Source organism: Symphalangus syndactylus, chromosome 1, assembly GCF_028878055.3.
Source record: "Symphalangus syndactylus isolate Jambi chromosome 1, NHGRI_mSymSyn1-v2.1_pri, whole genome shotgun sequence".
Taxonomy (NCBI): Eukaryota; Metazoa; Chordata; class Mammalia; order Primates; family Hylobatidae; genus Symphalangus; species Symphalangus syndactylus.
In genome coordinates, this window is record NC_072423.2 from 133,662,000 (window position 1) to 133,675,384 (window position 13,385).

General features: G+C 37.6%; 2 protein-coding genes across 34 annotated transcripts in view; both read left to right on the forward strand.

Annotated features, from left to right (window-relative positions):
* SLC4A7 (solute carrier family 4 member 7) overlaps positions 1–5,823 on the forward strand; it is a 110,892-nt gene extending 105,069 nt beyond the window's left edge. For all 16 annotated transcript variants that reach the window (XM_055285169.2, XM_055285159.2, XM_055285189.2 and 13 more), the window contains one exon: positions 1,681–5,823. In XM_055285169.2, coding sequence (XP_055141144.1) covers positions 1,681–1,762 — 82 coding nt within the window. In that variant the 3' untranslated portion in view covers positions 1,763–5,823. The remainder of the gene's footprint in view (positions 1–1,680) is intronic.
* Positions 5,824–9,110: 3,287 nt separating this feature from the next.
* NEK10 (NIMA related kinase 10) overlaps positions 9,111–13,385 on the forward strand; it is a 251,860-nt gene continuing 247,585 nt past the window's right edge. For 12 of the 18 annotated variants that reach the window (XM_063637000.1, XM_055285301.2, XM_055285337.2 and 9 more), the window contains exon 1: positions 9,131–9,271. The gene's annotated coding sequence lies outside the window, so the exon portion shown is untranslated. Of the gene's footprint in view, positions 9,272–10,905; positions 10,946–13,385 lie in introns of all 18 variants that reach the window. The other 6 variants (XM_063637015.1, XM_055285251.2, XM_055285227.2 and 3 more) reach the window with 5 other exon arrangements.

Here is a 13,385-nt window from a genome sequence, read left to right on the forward strand (position 1 = left end):
CAGGGATTCTGTTTGGTAATCATTAGTACTTTAATCCCTTAAGCCTCTGGAGAAATGAATTACTGTCTTGTAGGGTGCTCAGTCATTCATACTCAGCAAATACTTCTTTTTTATATACAGTTTGTGTGAGATGCTATGTTGGGTGTCTGTATATTCTGCTTGGGCATCAGGTGAAAACTTTTCTAGGCCTTCAGTCACGTAGCTGTTTTTGTTCACTTGCTGTCTTAGCTCTGTCTTCTGACAATAATTGATTAGCTTTTTCTCATTCTTTCACTACCCTCTTTTAGAACCTTTTTCCTACCTACTCTCTATCATGTGTTTTTCTCTTCTGTCATCTGAGTTCTAATTTCTCAGCTGGCTGTTTCCTTTCTTCTGTTTTTGATCTTAAAAAGTTTTAAAGTTAAACTCTTTGTAATTTTGGATCATTCAGTACAGCCAGAGTTTTTCTAAATATTCTTTTTACTATTAGTGATTATTCACACTGTGTCAGCACCTCTGGCCTTGTTAGTATAATTATCATAAAAAATAAAGGCCTTACAATAATAACTAACATCTTTTATGCTTCTGCTTTTTGTTTGGGTTGTCCTGCACTTCAAAATCACATAGGAAGAAAGAGAATGTCTTGGCAATGTTGTTTAACAGGAAAATGTTTGGGGATGGGGGTCTATTCTTCAGTTTGTCTGGAGAAGACAGCAAACCATAGTGTGTTTTTACACTTTCTGAAAACTTTTTCCAGAGCCCAGATATTCATATGTTACAACTAATCAATTAAAATCCATGTATGTGGAGTCACTGTGTGATACTAACTTGAAAATATAGAATAGGTCGTCCAGGTGCAGTGGTTCAGGCCTATAATCCCAGCACTTTGGGAGGCCAAGGTGAGTGGATGATTTGAGGTCAGCAGTTCGAGACCAGCCTGACCAGCGTGGTGAAACCCCATCTCTACTAAAACTACAAAAATTAGCTGGGCATGGTGGTGCATGCCTGTAATCCCAGCTACACGGGAGGCTGGGGCAGGAGAATCACTTGAACCTGGGAGGCGGAGGTTGCAGTGAGCTGAGATTGTGCCATTGCACTCCAGCCTGGGCAACAAGAGCAAAACTCTGTCTCTCAAAAAAACATATATATGTATATATTTCAAATATTTGTTCTCCATATATAGAATACATATTCATAAATACAAAACCAATATGTATATAGAATATATAGATGTATTGGTTTTGTATTTATGAATCAAATTTGGGGTGAGAAGTTTTATAAATTTATAACCTTCTTGGAAATTATTTGATACCTATCTGTATTAACAAAGATTCATATATTAATAGATTTTTCAGTAAAATAAAAGTCTCATGCTGTAACTGTTCATATATGAAATGAAAGTAATCCAACAGATTCTGACCATATACTGCCCTATTTTAAGGACCCCCTTTTTAGTTGTAAGAAAAACATGAGTTTAAATTGTAAATAGAACTTTTAATATTTGCAATTTTTTAAAAACAGAATTTTTAATATTTGCTTTTCCAGTTATGTTTATTGATTTAGAAAAGGTAAAATTAGCAAGTCATAAGTTTGTAGTGTTAATAGTAATCTCAGAAGGTTTAATATACTCATTGTTAGCCATGTTTAGAGTTGAATATTTATGTTTAAAAATTATTTATTTTCATTCTTTGTTTTAAATAGTCCTGATAAACCTGTGAGTGTGAAAATAAGTTTTGAAGATGAACCAAGAAAGAAATACGTGGATGCTGAAACTTCATTATAGAATTGAACCAAGAGGCATTATATATGTAGATAGATACATATGTAATGTGTGCGTATCATGTCACCATATATAAGAATATTGTACGTCATGCTGTTTATGTGTGACTACCGGGTTTTTAAAAGTAGTGTCTGGAGTTTGTAATGAGCACCGTGGAAACTATGTATTTAATGAAATGCTCTCTTTGAAGTGAGGTACATGGTTCTTAACTATTCAAATATTTATTCTGTTAGAAAAAAAAAATTTCTGTTTTGCAGTAGAAGGATGTGGAGAAATGCTTTCAGTCTGCTTTTCTTAAATCTCTTTGTTCATCAGTGGCAATTCATAAAAACCTTAAGTGATACTTTGCTTATATGTTTATAATTTTTATGTGTTTCTTGAAATTTTCACATATTATTTCACTTTTGTTAGTGCTTTATGGGAAGAATTAGGGAGTCTATACCAGTGCTGTGGGAAAAGTGGTAACATTTCAGGGCTTCTCTATTTGTGTTTCATTTCTGTAGATGTCCATCATGTTTCACTAACTGGCGTTTTCTTAGCCATAGAGATGACTGTAGAACAATGGAAACTTTAATAATGATAGTTTTTAACTTTTATGTTTAAATTTGTTTTTAATCTTAAAACCTTCATATCTAGGTATCCATTGTGACAGACAAGTAAAATTGCAGGTGATTTGATAATTAAACACCCATACCATTTATAACTTCATGAATTTAAAAAGTTATACAATGCCAGTTTGCAACAGTTAGATTTTGATACCTTTGTAGAATTTTTTTTCTGAATCCTTAGATTCTTTTAAAGCCTGTAATTCCCACTCTGTTCTCTGCCTTGTCTCTCTTTCTCTTAAAATGGTTTAGTTTCCATCAGGTTCAAGTTCTTGACTTTTTTTCTCTTATGAGTAGTAGGCGTAAATAATCAGGAGTCAGAATTCTCTCAGATGGGTCTATGATCAGTATTACTTTATTAAGAATTACCTTTCATTTCTCTTTATGTTGTTATTCTTTCACTTTTGTAGATTACATTTAATAGCTTGTTACCTGTGATTTTATTTTAAAATATTTATTTTGATATGATGCTTAAATATTATATAAACATTTGGAAAAGTAACAAATAGAGTAAATTGTTAATGTAAATAGTTGGTGCTCACTTGCATTTATGTTTATTATCTTAAAGCAATTGATAGATTTTACATCTTTGATATAAAGCACTGCCATATTTATATTTTAAAAGGAAATTAGACATTTTATCTGTAGCTCAGATTAATGGCATTTTTATTTTGTGTATTAGTTTTTGCTTTTCTGAGCTTTTTAAAGTCTAACAAATCTTTTTAGTCATCTTTTATATACTTTTAGCTCCCCATGAAATAAATGTTGTTAAGCCTGTAGGACTGGATGAATGGGGTTGTGAAACTGATTTGACAAGAGAATAATTTACAAAAATCAAATGAGTATCGAGAAGCCACAGTAATATAAAAAATGGTGACATGACTATTAGGATGACAATTTTAATGAAATTCCAGTGCTCCCTTTAACCATATAATTAAATTACAAAAGTATACATAATTAATCTAATAAAGGATCATGAGGAATGCCAAAAGCTGAAATTTTAGTAAGTCTGGTGTTTTAAATTCATTATAAACTATTCATTAACTAATGTAATGTCCTCCTCTAAGACCATATTGTAAGAGTCTAGTAAAATGATGGATTCAACTTCTGCCTCGGATGAGAGGTTGGAAATGTAGCTGCTTTTCTTTAGAAAATATATAGCTGTCATCATTTGGTACTGCCTAAGAAGAGTTAGACTCTATTGGCAATTGATAGAGTATTACCCACCCACGGTGCTTATTATTGTTTATGAGCTTCCATTGTAATGATTCCTTTTTATTTGTAGCAGCATAATTATTTCCAAAGACCCCAGTATTTGCTGCTATTTTTAAAACTCCCCTGATGTACCTGAACAAGAGGATTTCCTCACATCATTTCCTTGTGTCTGGACAGCAGGGGTAACAACTGTACTTACTTTACAGGAAGAAATTTTAAAACTGAAAACTACCTGGGATCATAGTGTTTCTGTGATTTTATTTAATTGTGTATAGTAATTATCCAGTGCCAGAAAAACCGTCACTTGCAAAATACTTTGCACTCAAAATGTTTTTACAATGCTTCTAATTGTTACTGGTTTCTGCTTTCTTTTGACTACTTGACTGACAAAATGATCTGACTACTCCATTTAAGAGCAAAGGTAACTCATGTTTAAGTAATTAACTGCCTGTTTCAAGTGATTATATTTCTTCCACTGTTTTTGAAAAATAATCATAGATAGCATTCATTGAGAGACAGTGACAGATATAATTTACTACATATATTGATTTTTAAATAAAGTTGCCTTAAATAAGTGTATATAAACAGTAGTAGTCGCTGTGTACTGATTTACCTCAAGGTGCAAAATAATTAAACCTGTACATATTCCATTTACAAAATAAATTCAGCCCTGCACTTTCTTTAGATGCCTTGATTTCCAGAATGGAGCTTAGTGCTACTGAATACCCTGGCCACAGAGCCACCTCAGGATATTCTTTTCTCCACCCTAGTTTATTTATTTATAGATATCTGTTTACAAAGTCTGTAGTAAATCCTGATGCTGACCATCTGAAATGTACTTTTTTTCTGAATGCTGTTTCAATCTAAAATAGCAGCTTTTGAGAAAACAATGACATAAATTCCTTATGATAAAAGGATGATTCTATATATTCTTTAATGATGTTAAATATGCCGAAGCCAAGCACACAGTCTTTCTAAAGTGTGTGTATGTTTGTGTGAATGTGAATGATACTGATCTTATATCTGTTAAAAGTTGTTTTAAAAAGCTGTGGCATACCATTGTTCATATTTGCCAAGTCTTCTGTAAAGATGTCTAGGACAAAATATTTTATGTGCTAATGCATGTATTTGTAAACCAGATTTGTTTACCACTCAAAATTAACTTGTTTTCTTCATCCAAAAAAGTTTATTTCTTCCACATACTTAAATTTTCTGTGTGGGTATAATTTAGCTTTCTAATTTTTTTCTTTCACAAAGGCAGGTTCAAAATTCTGTTGAAAGAAAAATCCTTTCTGAAACTGAGGTATAACACCAGAGCTTGCTGTTTAAAGGATTATATGATGTACATCAGTTCTATAAATGTGCTCAGCAGTTTAACATGTGAATCCTGTTTTAAAATGCTTAGATTTCAACTGTGTAAGCCACTGATACAATGTTGTAATTAAAAATGTTTATATGAAATAACTTAATGTTTTAAATTTATTTATGTAGATCACATCATTTTTATCGTATGCAGTGCAAATATGTGAAATGTCTTTTGGTTTATTCCAACAATTATTTATTTTAGAAAGTAAATTTAAAGACTTTAAGGACATTCAAAGTTTAAAATAGTTTTCAAATTGCAAAATTTGGCAATCTTAATATAAATTGGTTTCTTTTCTAACTTTTCAAAAACTAACATTAAATGTCAATTATAGGAAAACATAGTTGGAAATGTAATCATCCAAAGATCGTTTTTAAAATGAAATTTACTTAGCACATATTGACTTCAACATTTGACTTGATTGTTAAACCCCAGTTTTGTTTTGTTTTTTTAAATCAGATTTTTGCACATTGATTAGTTTTTGTGTTGTGGCTTTTGTTGCTTTATTATTCAAGGTTTTTTTTTTTTTTTTTTTTTCCCCATGGGGGAGATTGTCTTCCAATGTTTACTATGTTTAAATAAATAAAAATTGAATTTTATTGTTCATTTATATAAAATTTGATACCTTGATGTAATTTCACAATACAGTTCCAATTTTTATGGCTTTTATAATTACAATGATATTTTCTTCTATAATAAAATCCAAAGTAAACATTTAAATTGTAGAACTGATATTTTTCATTTATATAAAGTATAAGCCTCTACCGGGTCTATATTGTGAATGATCCTGCCTTTCAAATTTGTTTCATAATTGTTAGATGAAAACTATTTTTTTGGAGATGTTACTGAAGTTGATCGAGCAATAAAAGTCTACTTCATTAGTTGTTGGCTATTGTCTTTACTTTGTACTCTGATTATTAGAAGAGCCACATCTCTGTCTCAGCTTGAGATGGGATAGGAGAGGAAGGAAAATGAGTGATGTCTGTTTCCAGCCTCCTAATATTCCTAGGCTTCAATAGGAGAGAGAAAAGAGGAAACATTGAGGAAAAAATAAAATAGTGTTTGTTTCACAAAGGTGTTCGATAGTTAAGAAATAATTGATATTAAAGCTAAGAAAAGGCTGATCCATTTATTCCCCCCGATTTTAGAAATGTTGCTGTGTGATGTGTAATGATCTGCATGATATTACCGAACTCTCCAGGGCTTTTCTTTCTTTTTTTTTTTTTGTTTGTTTGTTTGTTTGTTTTTGAGACAGAGTCTTGCTCTGTTGCCCAGGCTGGAGTGCAGTGGCCCGATCTCTGCTCACTGCAAGCCGCCTCCTGGGTTCACGCCATTCTCCTGCCTCAGCCTCTCGAGTAGCTGGGACTACAGGCGCCCCCCACAACACTCGGCTAAGTTTTTGTATTTTTTTTAGTAGAGACGGGGTTTCATCATGTTAGCCAGGATGGTCTCAATCCCCTGACCTCGTGATCCGCCCGCCTTGGCCTCCCAAAGTGCTGGGATTACAGGCATGAGCCACCACGCCCGGCCTCTTTCTTTGTTTTTAGTGACTTACTTTATTAATTTCCTTAATAGCAAATTACAGGTCTTAGTTTGTTTTTCATTTGGCATGGGTGGAACACTTTCCTTTTGTGTTTTCTGCACTGGAAAACATCTGATAACCTCACCATGAATTTGATAGCCTTTGGAATAAGATGGGGATAGACACTTATGTTTTTGGAAATTTCATTTGAAAATTTAGTTCACATTTATTTTAGGGGAAATTTTTTTTTTTGTCAATTTATAATTCCTAGCTACAGACCTTTGAGATTCTGTAAGAGGAGAGAGGAAAAGAGTTAGCTCTCTTTGATCTGGCCAATAAAGGCATATCTGATCTCTTGAGTATCACTTCTTTTCATGGTTGACCCATACGTTCCTACCTCTATGCTTTTAATGAAAACATTTCTGCTGTTTAGAAAACCTTTCTTTCTGCTTTTCTTTCAAAGCCCAATTTAAGTTCTGCCTTTACTTCAAATTGTACTCAGTCCTCTGCTTTCGTTCCACAAGATCATTCTCATTCCTCCACTTAGATTGTGTGTGTGTGTGTGTGTGTGTGTGTGTGTGAATAGCCTTTTCTTATTCTAGACCATTGGGCTAAAGTCTTTATAAATTTTGGGAAGTGGTTTTGTCTTCTTGTTGAGTTGATCCTGAATATCTACTTACATGCTGATTTGTTACCTTTATGCTGTAGTTAGGGCATTATGCTGTTTTACTTTTGAACTGTATAACTTACATTATGCATTTCATTTAAAAAAAGATCTTAGAAAAATATGTTTTCATAGTTTTGAGCCTTGCTATATGAGCTATAAGCTTGGTGCAAGATCTCTTGTGGGATTTTATTTTTTGTCATGTTACAGAGGGACCCTTAACATGTGAGATGATAGTGTATGTGTCTGTTAGAGGCAGTGTCATTCTTGCCTCTTAATCTCTGCAGCTTTCAGGGAAGTTCAGGAATATTCTGGGATGGCCAAAACATTAGTTTAAGACTTTAATTTTACTGAGTAGTGGAAAGATGGGAAGCACAATTGATATTCTGGTGAAGATGAGAAGTTCAGTGCAGTCATGTCTCACTGCTTAATATTTATTTTTTAAGATAGTCTTGCACTGTCTCAGGCTGGAGTGCAGTGGCGTGATCTTAGCTCACTGCACCTCTGCTTCGTGGGTTCAAGTAATTCTTGTGCCTCAGCCTCCTGAGTAGTAGGGACTAGCATGTGCCACCATGTGCGGCTGATTTTTGTGTTTTTAGTAGAGACAGGGTTTGGCCATGATGGCCCGGCTGGTCTCGAACTCCTAACCTCAAGTGATCCTCCTGCCTCGGCCTCCCAAAGTGCTGGGATTACAGGCGTGAGCCACCAAGCCAGGCCGACTGCTTAACATTTAGAATGTATGTACAGAATACTTTTTCTACTCAGCATCGGTCTTCCTGCCCCGTCACCTTGTTTTGTTTTATTGGTAACATTAATCCTGATTGTTTTATATCTGAAGTTTAATTAGTTCTGCTATACTCACCAGAGTTTGGCTTTCATCTCGCCTTTCTGCATTTCCAAAATAGGACCGTCTTCATTTTAAAAAATGCTTTCAATTACCCAAGCCTAAGTACTGTTAACCCAATGGGCCTAGTATACTATCCACACCGGAAAAACGTTAGGGTTCACTGTATTCATTTAAAATCCAGTTTGGGAAGATGTGATCACCAGACACACTCATGAGCGTTTAGTGATACTCGAAGAAATCGTCGAAGGAGCATCATCGTGGTTAAGACCAGACTCAAGTAGGTTTTACCCTGAGTCCATCACTAGCTCTGCCACACTGGAATACTTACGAAACTTCTTGTGCCTCCATTTTATAACTAAGTGAAATAAATAAGGAAAGAATTTGAAATCGTGCCCAGCACAAAATTAAGCACTTAATAGATTGGCATTTTTCATTTATTTAAAATTACAGAATGTCAGGTATATTTTTAAAGCGTTTTCTAATGCAGTTCAGAAATTTTAAAGAAGCTTCAGACTTTCACAAAAGGTGAAGTGACTTGCCCAAGGCCACAAAACGAACTGGCGATAGTTGTACTATACAGGTTTCTTGAATACCAGGTCACTCTTATTTTTTTGTGAAAAATATGGTGCTGTGGCACCATATTCTCATTGCCTGTGGCTTGAGTAACTCAAGACGTTTTCATGCCATATGAAAGGTACTTAGCATGCTGCATTGATTCCTTATCAGATTAAATCTTTGCTTTTAAAGAGAATTGATTTTTAGCCCATAGCAATTCTTGAAAGTAAACAGTCCAAGCTGAAGCTGCCCTTTCCCATCAAAGGTTAGACACCCTAAATCCAGAAAAATCTTCAACGTATAGGAGACCTGTTCACAGGTAGCTCTAGGTTCCGGTGAAGTGGCTGCAGCACAGCCTTCAGCATCACTTGCCGCCTCTTCTGCTTGCAAGCTTGGTTGTGGACCTTGCGCGTCTCTGGTTGCTACGGCGGTTCCCCAGCAGGCGTCATACGTCGCTATGGCGCGCTGCACTGCGCAGCATGGCTGCTCCTGATTGGCTGAGGCGCCCCAGGTGGCGGAGGAAGAATTGTCGGCATTGGCCTGGCGAGCGCTGGTTGGTGGCCTAGAGAAGGGTTTGATTGGAAAACCAACGGTGCAGCTGGCCGCGGTGTCCCTGAGGTTGAGGGGACCGGGAATAGGCTGGGGGGAGGACGGGACGGGCTGAGACTGCAGCAGCAGGTGACAGCAGCAGGGACAATGATAAGGAGATTGGCCTGAAGGAGGGACCGTCCCTCCCGCGCGGTGAGTAGGCGGGAGCCGGTGCTCGGCTGTGCCGGCGCGCAGCTTGAGTCAGGGTCTCCGGGGAGACGTCCTCAGGTCCCTGTGGAGCGGCCCCGAAGCCTCCGGAGCCAGCTTCACTAGACAAGAGGCAGGGGTAGAGAATGCAGCTGTGGTGGGTAAGTGAGTCACTGCGTGAGGCAGTCTTTTCAAAGCAGGTGGGTTTGTGTTGGACGGATAGATGGTGGGAAAGCGCCATCATCGATGCTTCATGGCGCTTCCATTTTGATAACGGAATTATTCTGGTTAAATGGAGCCTGAATGTGTCTCTTCCAATCTGCTCCGACGCCTCTGGAGGCTCATTCTTCATCTCTATGAGCGTCGCTTTTCTGCCTTCTCCTTACAGGATGCTGCTTTGACTTTGCCCCTCTGCTTTTCTGCTCTACTTCGCTGAGCCCTTCCACTTCCTCGCCTCAGGCACCATCTATCTGACGATGATTAGAAAGCCTCCACCTGGAACCTAGCCTGCTCTACTAACCGTCAGACCCCAAAATCCAGCTGCCAAGTTAACGCCACACATGTGCAACCTTGAACGCCATCTTCCCCATGTCTGCTACTGCTCTTGGATTCCCTATTTTGGGCATCACTATCCATTAAGTTTTCAAAAACTACAGTCTAGACAACATCCATGACACTTACTGCTGCTTCCTCTGCATCTCTATCAATTATCAAGACTATCCCTTCTTAATAGGTGTTGAATCAATTCCCACATTACCATCTCCATTTTTACTGTCTCAATTTCCACCGTCGCTTGGTTAAATTCAACACCTATCTGGCTTCTCTGATTCTAGTCTGGCCCTATCTATCTAATCCACTTTTTTTCCCACCATTGTTAAACTGATATATATATATATAAAATTTTTTTTTTTTTTTTTAGAAGGAGTCTTGCTGTATTGCCAGGCTGGAGTGCAGTGGAGCAATCTCAGCTCACTGCAGCCTCCGCCTTCCGGGTTCAACCAATTCTCATGCCTCAGCCTCCAGAGAGCTGGGATTACAGGCGCGAGCCACTACGCCTGGCTAATTTTTGTGTTTTTAGTAGAGAAGGGGTTTCACCATGTTGGCCAGGCTGGTCTTGAACTCCTGATCTCAGGTGATCCACCCGCCTCAGCCTCCCAAAGTGCTGGAATTACAGGCGTGAGCCACCGTGCCTGGCTAAACTGATCTTTTTAAAATGCACATGAGGGCATTTCCCTTCCCTACTTAAAGTCCTGCAGTGATTCGCCATTACCCTAATCCAGTCTTTAGTTAGGCCTTCTATCAGCAGTTCCATCTTGATTGCTCCCAGAATATGTCGCATTCTCTCCTGTGTGTAATTATCTCACCTGTTGCTCACACGGCCTGGAATGGACTTTCCTTTTTGCACCCCCACGCTCCTGCTCTCCCTCCCCAATCATTTTCTGTATGTTGCTTGATTACTGTTTCTCTAGACTGCCTCTGTGATGGCAGAGGCCATCTTTGTCCCAGTCACTATTGTTATATATATCCAGCATTTAGCCCAGTACAAGACATCGTAACAGGTGTTCAACAAATACTTGTTAACTGATTGAATCTGTAAAACGAGAAGTTACTGTTTGCCATGGTATCTTTATTTCTTCCAGAAAAGTCAGAAATGGCCAATGAAGCTTTTGGTTATAAAAGGTAAATGTTGAGAAAATGTTATAAAAGGTTCAGGTTTTACTTTAATTTCAAGACGCTTAGTAATTGGAAACTACTTCAATTCACAGTTTATAGTTCAAGCCATAATCATTATCACGGTAGCTGTTATTATATGACATAAACTTAAAATGGTAAAGAGTGAGAGAGACAGTACAGCATGGTTTGCAAGAGGTAAGCTTTGGAGTCATACATACATGGGTTTGAATCCTAGCTCTAGCATTTTAGTTGTGTAACACATAACAAATTACTTAGCCTCTAGTCAGATTCTTTATCTGCACAATGGGCATATAATAGCACCTAGCTCATAGGATTGTTTTAAATATTATATGTACATAATTCATGCCAAAGGTATAGTGCTTTATATATAGTAAGATTTCACGTTTAAAAATGAACACACTGGGCCGGGCATGGTGGCTCATGCTGTGAATCCCAGCACTTTGGGACGATGAGGTGGGTGGATCACCTGAGGTCAGGAGTTCAAGACCAGCCTGGCCCACATGGTGAAACCCCATCTCTACAAAAAATATAAAATTAGCTGGGCATGGTGGCGCACACCTGTAATCCCCACTACTTGGGAGGCTGAAGCAGGAGAATCCCTTGAACCGGGAGGCAGAGGTTGCAGTGAGCCAAGATCATGCCACTGCTCTACAGCCTGGGCAACAAGAGTGAAACTCTGTCTCAAAAAAAAAAAAACAAAAACACACTGAAGTCTAGAGCTGTGAAATTGTCATGGTCAGTTTACAAAAGGTAAAAATCAATCTTTTGATTCAGTCAAGTGCAATTTCTAGGACACCATCCTGTTGTTATAGTACTTGATCACAAACTTTTGTGTTTGGTGACAGCTCTGATAACAGCTCAGAATCTCAATCATTCAGTGAGTATTTATTGACCATCTAATGGATTTGGGGCTCCATGCCCAGTGAGGGTGAGCCAAAAGACAGTGCAACAAATAAAGTCTTCAGGAGGTGGAAGAAGGGCCTGGAATGTTACTCTGCCTGTTAAAGCCAGTCAAGCTTTGAGGCTGAAGTCAAAGTGAACTGGGTTGAGCACTTGGATAGGCAGAGAGAAGCTGGAAGTTCATCCAGACAGTCAACAAATATTTGTTGAACACCTGGGCCTTCAGCAGTGAACAAAACAAAGGCACTATTCTCTTAGGACAGTTCTCAGGTCACAGTAGAGCAGAGTTCATAGAACACAGATTCTCGAGCCATACTTCTTGGGTTCTAATCCTAGCTCCCCAAATCCTAGATATGGGATTGGCAAGTTACTTAATCTTTCTGCACCTCAGTTTCCTCATCTGTAAAATGGGGTGGTTGTGAATATTACATGAATTAATATGGAAAAATTTCTTAGAACAGTGGCCAGTATGCCTCGGGAGCATGTAAATGTTATTTATTTGTATTATGTTCTATTTGGAACACAATACAAGGAGAGAAATAAGTAAAGCAGGATGAGGGAATAGTAATCATCAGCTTGTGGATAGGGTCTATGGCTTGGATTTGGGAATAAGTCTTACATTTTGAAAGATTTCATCTTCTAGATGAAAGTGAACTTTAAACAAACTCATGCATATGCCTGATATGTATCATGATTTAAGAAAAAGGAATGGCCAGGCACGATGGCTCACTTTGGGAGGCCGAGGTGGGAGGATCACTTGAGGTCAGGAGTTTGAGACCAGCTTGGCCAACATGGTGAAACCCCGTCTCTACTAAAATCGCAAAAATTAGCCAGGTGTGGTGATGCGTACTGGTAATCCCAGCTACTGTGGAGGCTGAGGCAGGAGAATCACTTGAACCTGGGAGGAGGAGGTTGCAGTGAGCTGAGATCGCGCCATTGCACTCCAGCCTGGGCAACAGAGCGAGACTCCGTCTCAAAAAAAAAAACCAACCAAAAAAACAAAAAACAAAAACAAAAAACAGGAATATGAGCACTGGATAAAATACATAGTTTTTCATTTGGTAGAATAATTACTTATCTATAGGTCAGACTCCCCTCATCTCAGCTAAAATCTGCCATGGTCATAATGAAAGTCATGGACTTAAGTCCATAGAGTTGGCATCAATTCAAAGCTTATTAAATCTTATATTAGAAATAGTTATGATAGACACAGATTCTACTTCAAAGCAGTCAGCAGAATCAAAGTGACAAAATGACAATTGACTGGCTCATGTCTACAAAAGATACCTAAGCCCTCCTGTAAAAATTAAAGTAAAAACTACAAGCAGGACAGATAAAGCACAGCAGCCATAACACTGACCTTGGGCCATCAGGAAAAAGTTGCACAGTATTTAGTATATTTTGCAAAAGACAGGGAATTGTTAATATGAAAAGTATGAATAAATTAATATTTGTTTATTAAAGAAGTAAATATTTATCTAGAAAATTCACTTAGATGAATAGAGAGCTGGATAACTGCCACCAA